The 14,205-nt window shown below is 38.4% G+C and overlaps 1 protein-coding gene across 1 annotated transcript; it reads left to right on the forward strand.

The window, feature by feature from the left end:
* Nucleotides 1–2,742: 2,742 nt before the first annotated feature.
* On the forward strand, nt 2,743–3,363 carry KRTAP27-1 (keratin associated protein 27-1). Its single transcript, XM_069472590.1, has one exon. It carries the CDS (start codon nt 2,743–2,745, stop codon nt 3,361–3,363), a length of 621 nt encoding a protein of 206 aa, XP_069328691.1.
* The last annotated feature ends 10,842 nt before the right edge of the window (nt 3,364–14,205 follow it).

The raw sequence follows: 14,205 nt of genomic DNA on the forward strand, positions 1-14,205 counted from the left end.
AGCAGACTATCTGGTCACCATATGCAATCAGGTAACGGGCTCTATCTATTTCTCAAGAATATAACAGATAGACTACTTAATTATCATTATTCGAGTACCTACAAAACTAAGTTTTTCCAAGGTGACCAGTTGCTCTAACCTACATTATTCCATAATAATAAAGCAGGTAAATCCAGCAATGATCAAAATCCATATTTATTCATTGAATCAGAATTATATAGTGAAACACCTATTCATTCAGCACTCACTTACATAGAATGTGCAAGTTAATGCCTCATCCCAAGGAGAAAAGAACACATGGAGTGACCTTATTCACAAATGACAGACCTAACATCGCCAGCTGACATTTGGGAAGTTGGAGCTGCACAAGTACTCACTAATTTACTGCACATTGTGAGGCTAATAAGAAGGCTGTTGGCTGGAGACAATTGTGCAAATTCAAGCCAACATGATTTCCTTTCTTTGCCCAGACAATTTGGCAACAGAACTCTGTGCTGGCAGTGAAAAGTCATGCCAGGTTTCATGGTAAAGCTTTTAAAACATGCCTACATCAAACATGATTTTAAAATAATTGATTCAGTTAGTTCCATGCTGATAAGTGGCTTTCCTAATGACTTTGTTCTTATTTCACAAATGGGTAGTTGACAGGTTGGCATAGCTTTTTTTTTTTTTTCTTTCTATCTTTGAACTCAGTACCCTTGTCAATTCTTGGAAATCTTGCATATGTCAAAGTTTCAAAACCATTTTTTTATCAGACATTTGTAATCTGAACACATTTTTATTTAGCACCTTCTATTCATCAATTTTTTGAGATACATTTATAGAGATCTTATGCGGCAGCCAGGCACCATGCTCAGTGTTGGGGATGCAGTAGTGAGAAAGATGCACTTGCTTCTTGCCTTCATGGAACTCACAGTGGAAAAGGCACAGTGAAGAAATAAATGAAATCATCAGAAGTTAAGATAAGGTCTTTGAAGGAAAAAAAAAATAGACCCTGGAAATGGAATTCTTTTTTCAGATAGGGTGATGGAGAGTCACCGTGAGAGGTAACTCTTAAGCTGAGACACAAAAGGTGAGAACTGTGTACAGAATAGGAGAAGGCAGCGGAGGGGTGAAGCAGGCAGGCAGCTGCATGTGTAAAATACTCAAGCAAAGAAAGGTTTGGCGTGCTCAAGGAGCTGAATAAAGCCTGTGGGGATGAAGCATGTTGAGCGAGGGAGAGGGAAAGAGTTAAGAGTTAGAAAAATAGGCTGCAGCCAGGTCTTGCAAGGGATTGTAGGGCAGAATAAGGGGAAAGGATCTTATTCTGAGGACTATGAGAATCCATGGGACAACTTTAAGCAGGAAAGTCACAAGCTATAGTGGAAACCTCTGCGCAATAATTAATACAAACACGCATAAGAATTAAGTCAGTATAGGGTTCATGTAGAGGGCATAATGAGATCCTTAAACAAGAGTAGTCATTCAAAATTATAATTAACTTGCACATATTACAAAGGTATTGTACACAGGTTGATTGTGCAATATGTAAAGCTGAATGCATTCAAATGTTTCCTTTTAAATATATAACATCCTTAGTCTTTTACATGTCAAGGAAGGGTTTAAGAGTTATTGAGAGTTCCTAAAATGTTCTTGGATTTCTTCAGACCTGAGAAAAGGAGACTAAAATGCTATACTAAGAATATACTTCTATTCTGCTTTGTTATCGTTAGCTGAGTTAAGCAAATTATAGAATGTGTTGTAGAAATTGTACTGGGAGGTTCCCTACTATGGGTGTGAACCTATGCAAAGTACAGCATACTAAGTAATGCAATAAAGATAGGAGCTGATCATCTGTCTGCAGTCAAAAAACGATACACAAAATAAACAAAAATGAAAAATACATCTGAAGCAAATTTGTTACAAAAGAAATTATCAACCTTCGAGAAGCAAGTAAACAAAAGTAAACATACTACTTGGTGTAAAGTGCACTTGTAGTAAAAAAGGGGGTTAAATTCATTGGTAATTCAGAGGAAGAAGTAATAACTTATAAATGGGAATATGGGAAACAGCTTCATGAAGAGGAAGGTTTTAAACTTGGCCCTCAAATAGATGAGGGGAACAAAAAGACAAAAAGAGAAGTATTCAAGGGCCAATAACCACCTTCAGTACTTTGGCTGAACAGTACGAAGGAATGCTATTGAAGAGTCCCCTCACACCCTGATCCACTGGAGAGACCACTATCTTAGTGGAATGAGAGTGAGATCAATTGGATTTGCTTCTGATTAAGAATGTCTTGAACATCATACTACCACATTCTGCCAAGATGGCATCTCTCAAAGCTCCAGTGCTAAATGTTAATTGGTATTCAATTTGATGTCTTCATCTACATTTCTTGTAGTTCACTTACCAATACGGAAGGTCATGGTAGCTAAACGAGAAAAAATATGTTAGCTTGGGTGACATGTTGGGACTCACATTTGACAAAGTCCACCCTGCATGAGTCATCTTTGGAGCTAACATAAAAGCCATTTTGAAGATTCAAAATGGACTTGGCATCTTTGTTACTAAGATGTCACCTTCATATATAACTAAACAAAGTGCTAATGAGATGGTATCCTTCAAATTAACTTAAGCAATAAGATGCAAAGAAGAAGCCAACACCCAGTTTTCTGAGTATATAATCTCTCCAGCAAAGAATTTAATTTTCAGACTCAGCATGTTGGGTCCTTATGACCAACTTCAATTAAGGGTTTTAGCAATATGCCTCATAGTCACTGCTGCTCACTCAGGAGCTTCCAAAATGCCCCACCACTCTCTGCCATCGTACATGGCTCTAATCCTATAAGCTTTGAAGATGGATTTTGTTTGCCTAGCAGCTACCATAGCAGAACCTGGCTCCTGGACAACTTTCAAGAAACCTGCAGTGAAACCACCAGTTGCCAACTGACCAATTGTGAACAGAACCTGTCCACAGAAGACAGCTGTGTGCAAAGTACCTGCCTCCCTGGAATTGTGCAAACAACTTATTCAAATTCCAAGCCCTGTGAAAGGACAACATGCCACTCAGAAAGTTCCTCAGCAGTGTTAGAGTGTGTTTCTCAGCCTTGCCAGTCAGAAAAGAGTCAGCAAATGGGTTTTGTAGTCCAGAGCTGCCAACCTGAGGGCCACGTGGAAAAGTGCTGTTCACCTAAGACTTCTACGTCTAAGAGTTGCCAAACTCAGGAATGTGAATCCAGCCAATACCAGTCTCAGAACTCTGAATCCAGTTCCTGTAGACCTTTGGTCAATGTTGCACCTGAGCCTCAACTCCTGGAATCTTCTTCTGGCACCTATAAACCAACTTGCTGTGTTACTGGTGGTTTGCAATTGCCTAGTAAGTGAAGAATCTGTAGGGGAGAGGGTATATTTTCACTTGGATGAATTGATTTTTGAGATATTTAGTAACTCCTATTCCTCTAACTACAAAATATTGTGTGTGTGTTTGTAAGTACATGAACGTATCTTCTATTACTGTCTCCAAAGACAATTTTTTTTTTTTTTTTCATTTTGGGGCACTTTTGGTGGAAGCTGGGGTTGGGAATCATGTTAATTATTTTAGGGCATTATTTGTTATAGAACAGCAAGAGTTGCAGCTGGGGAATTACACGAATACTTAAAAAGTTACACTTTGGCTGCTAGTTATTTTCTATGGAAATCTTTAGCATTGAATCTGGGTTATTAGCTAATGTGCCACTATTATCAGAAATCCATAAAATGTTGGAGCCAAAACAGACCTACAAGCCCACCTAGTCCTATGGATTATGATAATAGTGGCCATCCACTATTTTAATCACTGAATCACAACACTCTTAAGTTAAATATGAGATTGAATCTATTACTTGAAATGTGCAAGAGAATTTTGAATTTCACTTCCATGGACTTTATGAGCATGAATGCTTTGAACTGAATGAGCTCAAGTTTAGCATCTTTACTTCACTCTATGCCTGTTACTCTTATTCCTGTGTTCACCATTTCTCAAGTAATTTTTAAGTTGGGAAAATGTCCTTCGTATTAAATAAATTTTCTTCATTTGGAATTATAAACTTAATTGTCACAGTATTATTTTTATTCAACACTTTTGTGGGTTCTGTGTTATGAAGTATTTTTAACCTGATGAAAACGGTAAAAATATTTGAAAAAAGGAAACATGCCCCTTACCATAGTTTTCATTGTATAAACCAGAAGAAAATAACTCATTTGTGGCAGTCAACAGAAGACAGGAAACATAATCAATATGAAGGTCATGAGACCATGGAGTCAGAATGTGTGAAATTCATTAATTTTGTTTAGGTAGCTTAGATATTCTGAAGCTTTAGGTGTGCTCTGAAATTGAATCTTTCATTTTTCAGGGCAACATAAGCTGGTAGTTAAGAGCACAGCCTCTGAAGACAAATTCCCATGGGTTGGAATCTTAGTTTTGCTGACTGAAGGCTGTTTACATCCAAATGTGCTATGTGCAAATTATTTAAACACTCTAGACCTCAGTTTCCTCAACTTCAAAATTGAAATGTTAATTATAGGGCCACTGTGAGGCTTAACGAGTTAGTAAATTGAAAGTGTGAAATTTAATGAGTTACTTTGTGTATAGTAGATGCTCATGCTTGGTAAGATTGAGCAATACAACTAGCTCAGAGGCTCAGTATAGAGGAGGTAACAGGAATTTAAATACACCCAGAAATCTATGACAGATAAGGAAAGCTACTCACACAACAAAAGAGAGATTAGTTGTTTTGTATTTTGGAAAATGCAAGCAGCATCATCTATTAAGGGATGATTAAGAAGTACATGCCCTAGTTGAAGTGGATTGGCAAGTATCTCTGAAACTGTGACAAAGCTAATGCTATTGATAATTTTTACCATCCAGTTCTGTGGATGGGTGTGGTGGTAATTCTATGTGTCAGCTGGACTGAGCCAAGGGGTGCCCAAATTAGACATTGTTTCTGGACAGGTCTGTGAGGGTTTTCTGGATGAGATTAGTATTCAAATCAGTGGGCTCAGTGAATTGCCCTCCCCTATGTAAGTGGGCATCATTCAATCCATTGAGGGCATGAATAAAAGAAAAGGCACAGGAAGGAGAAATCTGCTCCTTTTTGCTTTCTGCCTGCCTGCTTGAGCTGGAACATCCATCTTCTCCTGCTTTTGGGCAGGGATTTATATCATCCGCTCCACTGGTTCTCAAGTCTTCACAATTGGACTGGAATCATATCACTGGCTTTCCTGGGTCTCTAGGTTGAAGACTGCAGTGGCAGATCATGGGACTTCTTAGCCTCTATAATTGTGTGAGCCAATTCCTCGTAATAAACGTCTTCATTCATTCATAGATAAACACACACACACATAGACACCTTATTGGTTCTGTTCCTCAACCTTGACTAATTCAGTGGGATAGACAGAGGTCAACCCAAAGAGGAAGGTTTAAACCTAAAATCTATAAACAACCACCTATTTGGGTGCTCTGCAGAGGGGTGGAGTTGAAGGAGAGCTGGGAGAGACCAAACACATTGGATCCCATCAGCAGTAGCAGAGCATGTGGCAGCCACAACAGCAGAGCATCCGTGCAGCAAGAGTCATTGACAGAAAGCTCTGGCCATAGCACTGATGGCCACAAGACAGCATTGACGGTAATAAAGAGAGACTTCATCTCGTGGCAGCTTCACAGGATTCCAGTTACAGCCAATCATGCAAACATGGGTGAAATTCATTCACAGTGAGAATTGTTATTAATGTAACTTAAATTGGATTATCTGGAAAGAGCTCAGTTCATCTGGGCCACTGTTTCTGAAGACAATAGTGAAAACACAGACATTTCATGTGCCTTTCAAGTATACATTCCTATACTGGGTGTAGCTTGCTGAGAAAACAGGATTTTGGTGAAAAGTGTCCCTATATGGTGTGTGTTTTGGGGGGCAGGAGAGTGGCAAGAGAGAGGCACCAGTGTTAAACAAGTTTCACTTTCTAGACCTTAAATCATTCTTTCCAGGTGGAGCTTGGCCACTCCTTTAAGGAGAATTTAGCTGAAAAGAGGGCCAGTATTTAATGTAACCCAACATGGAATACACTTGAACTCTACAAAGGGGAAAATTGTGTAGACTCGGGTACAAAAGAGTTTTGATATTGAAACAGGAAATGGTATGATTATGTAAAGAGACCTTGGTAGGAAATTCAGTGTAAAGGGAAGAACATGAGCCTTAGATTATGACTAGACCTTGCTCAATTTCAAATCCTCTCAATTAATAATTGTGTGCTCTGAGACAAATTAACATTTGTGAGACTCATTGCCTTCATTGCAGATAAGGAATGGAGATTATAATACCTAATTCACTGGGCGATTGTGACAACTAAATGACATCATTCCAATTAAATGCTTACTGGAGTGTTTGGCACATGATAAGAATGCAATATATGGTAGGTGTCATTTTGTACTTCATCTGATATTTGTCTCTTTGACCTCAACTTGAGCTTATTTTTATGATTGTCTATAATGCATTTTAACTCCAGAGCAGAGACCAAGAAAATCACTATTTCATGTAAAAAGGATGTAAGCAGTATGGGATAAAACCTGGATATTCTATACAGTACTCACTTTCAAATAATGTAGAAACAACCCAGTGACTACATGCTACAGAGCATTCTTCATAGATCAAGGACTTCTTCCTGACATAGCAGAAAGACTCTGGTAGGATTTTTGCATTGGTACCCTAGACTCTTCAAGACTTGTGTAGTTTAACCACATGCTTCTTCTCCTAGAAGTCAAGCATAATGACTATCAAGAACATCTTCTTGCCCATGTAGTACTGTGTAAAGAGTTATAAAATCACTCTTATTAATTGAATGCTTATTATTTACCAGACACTTTGTACATATCATTATCATTTTAAACTCAAATAACTCAATGGGATAAGTACAATTTTTAATCCCCCTTTTTCCAGTGAGTACAAAGGCACACATAAGTAAGTTTCCCAGTACAGGTAGTAAATGGTGGAACTAGGATTTTAACCTGTGAGTTGGAATTTAAGGCTTGAGCTATAATCCCCGGCTATCTTAATTGTATTACCCTTCTAGTCATTAGAGTAGCTTCAGATGTGGGGGAAATATCTGTGCTATATGAAGGGTCTGCACAAATAATTTGACTGAAAATAATTGGTCTGGTTATACTGTATTGTTGTGATACTAAAGAGAAGATGACCAGTGAACTAAGTATAGTAGACTGGATGGCTCATTTATAACTCAGGAATAAATACAAAAAAGAAAATGGGAATGTTTTCATTAGAGTTTTTAAAACATTATGCACTTGAAATATCCTGTAAAAGAACAAATATTAACTTCAAATCCTGTGAAATTGACAGGGCTTAGGTTCCAGAAAAAGGATCTAGGTGGTATGGACTCAGACTCGTCCAATATAAGCTTTATTATCTTAATGTTAGTAATTTCATTTTCCATACCCTTTAGTCCCTATTCTTTTTTAGTTAAATAATGTTTCTTTTTGAAATTTTGAGTTCATTGTAGATACTAATGGGACATGAGGACAGGACTTCGTTCCACTTTGGGTGAGAATCACTCACACCTTTCTTTAAGCCAAAATATCTTTCCCTAATTCTGCTTCCTGTTTCTACTTTCAGGAGTCCAACTTATTCCCTCAGCTTGAAATTCTTTCACCTAGAGAGTTGTTCTAGATTCTTCCATGTGAACTCAAATGATAATTGGTTGAAAAAAATAGTTTAGAGAGGAACAGCCAGATCACAACAAGATCATTATACTTCTTCATACAATTAATAACTCATTATTTCTGGTTATATCAGAGCTATGACCTGGATGAGGTATAAAATACACGATAGGCATAGGTATAAATACAGTAAACATCTAAAGCTGAACTTTAAAAAAAAAAAAAAACTTTTTGTAATTGCATAGTAGCAAGTTATTTGCCTGAATTTTTGTATAGTTTTCTCCAGCTTTACGGAAACGGACTCTCTAATGGAATTCAAAGAGAGTTGTTCCTTGGGGCCCAAAGGCAAAACCAATGTAGTTGCATAGAGACACAAGAACAAAGAAATCTCAAGGGTAAATGTCTGAAAATGGTTAAGTCAATTTTTATTCTTCCATTACTCAATATGGTATTGTTTTAAGTACAGGGTCAATGCCTCTGCAGGAATTCAGTAACTACTAATTGACAAAGATAATGAGAAAAGAAGACTGAAAATCAAAGAGAAGGCTAAGAATAGCACCTCCCTTAGAAGTGTACTGCCTTGTCACTGTTACTTCATGGACTGTTTCATGCTCCTTACTTAAATTGGCTGTGCAAAGTAAAATACCTGGAATAAAAAGCCTCCTTCACTATAAACTGTCAAAATTTACAGTAAGCTTGTTACCTGTTGTTGTTCTCTCCCCCTTGTCATGAGCTACCCTCACTTTGATGCTCTATGTGTAAGGAAATCAATCTATTAATGCATGTTGAGATTCTCTCTGTAGACCTCATATTTTATTAAATTAAACTGCAAGAGAGAGTGAAATAAAACTTTAGCTCTATTGGTATTCACAAATGCTACCATGTTTTTATTTAACAATCACATTTACCGTAAACAAAGTAAAACACCCAATGCCACTGAAAGAAATACATCTTTCTGAGAAAATAGAAACAGTTGTCAGTGTTCTTTCATTTTTCAAGTCTCTATTTGTGCAGCAGTTTGCTTAAAGGGGTCCTGCTCCCAGTTTCCCTTCTCCCTGAGGCTATAGCTGATGGTGGCCTGGTCCCCAGGAGTCTGGTTTAATTTCCTGCAGTGAATGACTTCAGATCAAAGCATTGATCTTGAGAAGGTCCTAGAGGGGCTCCTAATCTAAGGCCAATGCTCTGGTGCCCTGGGGCTGCAAATGGAATGCTAGGCAATCAAAAAACAATATTCTACACTCAGCCATTGAGCTTGCCTCAGAGGACAAGTATTATCCCAAGCTGTGTTTTGCTCTGAAAGATGTCTAATCAGAGTTAAGTCTTCCTCATACTTCCATCAGGTATCTGAGTGAAATGCTAACGGCCTATGTATTTGTGGCAAAGACCAATTAATCATTTTTCCATGTTTTCTTCTTACGCTGCTTCATTTCTATTACAGTTGTATTTTCATAGAATCCTAAGTATATTTAAGTGTGTGAGAGATCCTTAGTGAGCCTCACTCATATGCAATTGAGCAAATACACCAGCTGAGGCTAAGTGATTTATTCAAGTTCATATAGTTCATTAGCAGCAGAGTCAAGGCTAGAACCCAAGGCTTGTGGCTCTCATTCCAGTGACCCATTGACTGTGCCTCAAAGTATCCCTCATGAGAAGTTTATTAAAAGTATTTAAATGTATAAGCACAATAGTTTTTAGTGAGCCCTGTATGTACATTAAAGGGCACATACAATACATATAAAAACCTTTATTAAGTCATAAACAAGGCCTATCCTAAGTTAATATGCCAGGTATAATAAACTTTTATTTATCCATAGAATTTTAAGGAACTTTTAATAAAGATTGGAATATTGTTTCTCTAAATGCATGGTTTGGTGAATGGTAAATAAGACCATAGGTTCCTTGTGTTAGAGATTCAATAGGTACTTTTTCATGGCAATAAGTAGCCATCTTCCCTAATATATAAATAATTGAGTTATGTTCATAACCATTTTTGAAACAATGAGTCAGCATACAGCCTGCATTGGATGCCAAAAACCATTACTAAAAAAAAAAATAATAATAATAATTCTAGAAGCCACAGCTCCTAGAATGGGAAAAAGCACTAAGTAAGGGTGGGTGCTTTACCTAGAATCTAAACTAAGGTCATCTTGTCTTTCAATAATTGCTCAGCTGAAAACTACAGCTGTCATTCCCTCAGGGGTTATTGCCTTGGTTCTGTCATCTCCTCTCATAACTCTTTTTTCCCTGTGACCCTCAACGATGACCTTTCTTAAGACTATAGCAACCATGGCAGAACCTGGCTCCTGAACAACTGCCAAGAAACCTAAGAGGAACCACCAGCTGCCAACCAGCATGCGGTCTACCCAGATCTTGAGAAACCACTGCAGTCACCCCCTCTGGTTGTGATGTGTCCAGAGCTTCCCCTACAATCATCCTCTGTCTTTTTCTTCCTGTGTCTCTAGTTCCTTCCACCCAACAATCTGCACTCAAAACTCTGGGCTACATGGACAGCAAAGGCAGCCGCAGGATACACAGGTCTCATGGCTGGCTCTTGTGTCTCATGCATGGTTAGGCTTTTGTGGCTGCTGACCCCTAGTGGAATGCCTTTGCTTAGTAACAAATGAGCTATATATTCAAAAGCTTTTGCCCCTGCCTTCCATACCTTATACCCTCAGCCATTTTGAGTAATCCCTCATAGTAACCAATTTCTAAATAAAGTATTCAAACATCTGTACCTAGCATAGTGGAAGGGGGTGAGTAGATTCATGGAAGATCATGTTATATGTCTGGATTGCTTTAAAGAAAAATCTGGCAGACCCATTTACTGCTCTGCCAGTCAGCCTTAAGACTTTATTAATTAAACCATCTTTCATATTTGTTTCTTTTCTTTGTCAGCTTTTTCTTTTAATGCCTTGTGAGCTTTTAAGATGTGTTTTCAATACAACATCAAGTTGTTTTCTTTATCTTCTAATAGCTTCAATTAATCTCTACTACTTACTGCTGCATAAATTACCACCAATATTTAAATATTTTTATAACTATTGTATTTCTAGTAAAATTTCTGTGTCTTGTTAAATCATTGTCAAAGCAATAAAGTTGGTGGTGATGATGTCCCAGTGCCACAATTTCAACTAGAAAAGAGAAATCTATGAAGGAGGCATTGAGAACCATGAAAAGTCAGGTATTTTACCCTATTTGTATGCCAGAAACTTAACTTATCATAGTTTCATGAATGCTGGCAGAAGACATGAGAACCCTAGGTCAGAGACAAAGACCTTTATTATTCATGGCAATAGCAGAAGCCAGTGTGAGCATTTGCACCGGTTCCCTGAGCTCCAGTTCCCCCAGGGCCAGGTGACAGCTGCATAAGGTGCTAAGGTTGAGGAACTCTGAGCTGAGGACACCTGGGTCTTAGATATGACAGTAGACAGTAAGCATGCCTGGCATTTGCCCCAGAAATACTTTATCTGTTTTCCAAGGCTGTTTACTATACAAACATGCTTAAAACAACATTTCAGAACAAAAGGAACAAGTGAGTCTGCTCTCAAGACATGCAGAAATGCAAGAGACTCATGGGGATTTTTTTTTCCCCCAAAAAACACCCTATCCTTGTCTTCTTACTCTAGTTTCTGGGGAATTTTCCTATGAGTATGATATTGTACTGACCACTCTGATTAGTCTGACCTCCAGAGATTGCAACCACACCTATTTAGTATGTCTCAGACAGCATTCAGGTAAGGACACTACTAACAGGACTCTAAGCAGCATTCAGGTGGAGACGTCTCCCTGCCACCAGGGCTCCAATCAGCAAAATCATCCATCACAGTGACTTGTAGCTCACAGAGGCCATGAAGGTACTAGCACTTCTGCACATACAGTTCTTGTCAATCAGGAGAATCCCCTTTGGAATTTATGGAATAAGGAACTATAGGCATATAACATGTACAACAGCAAAAGTGCAGTCAGCCCTCTACATCTGTGCTTTCAGCATCTGTGAATTCAACCAACCACAGATTGAAAACATTTTTCATTTTTTCCATATTCAGGGAAAAAAGTGGATGGCTGCATATGTATGGAACATATACAGACTTCTTTCCTCTTCATTATTCACTAAAAAATGCAGCATAACAGCTATTTACAGAGCATTCATTCATATTGTGTTAGGTATTGTAAGTAATCTAGAGATGATTTAAAGTATATGGGAGGATGTACACAGGTTATATGCAAATACTATACCATTTTATACAAGGGACTTGAGCATCCATGGAATTGGTATCTGTGGGAATCCTCGAACCAATCCCCCAGGGATACTGAGGGACGACTGTACATTAAATTGGCTCAAAGGTCCTCACCCACAAGGTCACATTATCTTCCCTTCCCCACTGTGATCTCTTCCAAAACCTCATTAGCTAAATCTAAGCAGTCTCCCTTGCAGAACATAGACGTTGGTCCTACCCTGAATCATCTTTTTCCTCAAAGTGACTGATGTCAGGGAAGAGAGGCAGGAAGAGAACAGTGGGTGTGGAAAAAGAGGGAGAGAGAGAGGAGAGTGCCACCAGAAAGCCAAAGGTGTCTTTACTTTCAGTTTGGGGCAGCAAGACATCTGCTTGGGACTCAAAAAAACAAAATTCTAATTTCTTAGTTGACCCAGTGTCCTATGTTAAGCAGTAACATCATCATTATTGGCACCACTTATTTAAGCCTTGGAACTACTTGGACTCAAGAGTCACAGCCACATTGCTTTGTGGCCACAAAGTTTGTGCCTTTTGGCTACGTGAGACTTGAGACACATTTTTTAATGTGGAGCATCTACTGCTCCATTGTGAAGATAGCACCTCATTTTCAGTCACCCAGTTTCAACATAAGACCTAGAAAAGTTTTCCAGTGTGGTGGGGCTGACTGTAAGAATTTATCTAGAAGTCTTAGAATCAGTTTCTCATTCTCATTCTACAAATGGTTCATCATCTTTGGCATTGTACACCCCATTCAAGGCACTCAGTGCCTCATCTGTGGTGTCCCACAGGAGTTTGGCTATCTCAGGGTAATTTCCCTAAGAGAACCGAAGCTCCCTTATAGCAGCCAGAACCCACTGTAAAAATTGACTTTTTATCATCATCTCCAAATGGATCTAAAGTTGTCAGGCTACAGGAGGGGCTGAGCCCAGAGATGGACCAACTGTTCCCATTCTTCCTTCACAGGAAAGAGCACCCCACTTCCTTCTCCCCCAGAAGAACCAGCCAAACTTCTAACAATTTAACTAGTTCTGTTCATAGGAATAGTGGATTTTCCCCCATTTTAAGCTCAGTGTAGGTGCACATTTCTATAACTGCTGTGTGAAAAATGATGGAACCTCTGCCCACCCAGGTGATATTTTGTGTTAATTATTACATTAGGCAAAACTTGAGGCTGACTGCCAGATTAGAGTTCCCCTGCTTAAATCAAGGTACTGTTGACCCAACTTTGAACCTATTTCAAATCAGCTTTCCATCACTTCCACAATTCCACTTTATCAACAGAAAATAAGGTAGAAGATTATATATCACCCCTTTAAGCATACAATTTGGTCATCATTTTCACTACTGATTCCAATCAACTTCCCTCAAATTCCATTAATTAGTCTGTGGGTTCTCTTTTTCTTCTAAAAAAGCCGTATCTCTGTCAGCCTCCTGTTTTTGTCACCCAGAGGAAAGATGGGAAGGTTTGTGAGTGTATGTGGAAAGGGAGCCGATGGATGCATAACTGATCCAGGGTGGTCAGCAGAGTACAGCATTCTCGTGACGACTTAGGACATCTAACCCATTCTCTCTCCCTCTTTTTCTTTGGCTGAAAATTCATTAAATTTCCCATAGAAAAAAACCAGCTACTTATTTCTGGTTTGAATATTAAGCCTGGTAACACTTTATTTATTTTTCTAATGTATTGATTTCTAAGCCAATACATCAAAAGAAACCCAGCACTGGACAAGCAGGGTAGTTGACCAATGCTCTGTAATACCCATGGCCACTCTAGTTTGAGCCTTTGTTTTCCATTTCTTCGATTTTATGCACAACCATTAAATAAAACCTGAACTCAGTTCATTCATGTCAAACCTAATGTTAAAATGACAGATATTGGATGATTATTACGAAATTTACTACTTTATTTATCATAAAATTAGTTCCACAGTAGTCTAAGTGATGTTTCATATCACATGCAAGGTTCCTATTGATTCAGGATTTTGTTTTTTAGGTTAAAGGGTCATTTGCTACATAATCCAATCCATAGGCAGATTTTCAGACAGGAAAGTGTCCTCCATTATTTTCAAAATGGCCCTGAATTGCTCTGGAGAAGGACTCTTGGTGACATAAAGTAGGTGGAGAGTTGAACAGATCTCCTTTTCCTACTTCTAACATAACAAAAGGCAGCTACTTATAATAACCAACTCCCAGGTTTTTGGAGAATTCCATCACAAATTAATTTCCTAGAATTTAAAATAAGACCATATCTGGAGGTATATTAGTCAAGAGAGAGATGAGAAGTTT

The sequence above is a fragment of the Eulemur rufifrons genome, chromosome 7, assembly GCF_041146395.1.
Source record: "Eulemur rufifrons isolate Redbay chromosome 7, OSU_ERuf_1, whole genome shotgun sequence".
NCBI classification, from domain to species: Eukaryota; Metazoa; Chordata; class Mammalia; order Primates; family Lemuridae; genus Eulemur; species Eulemur rufifrons.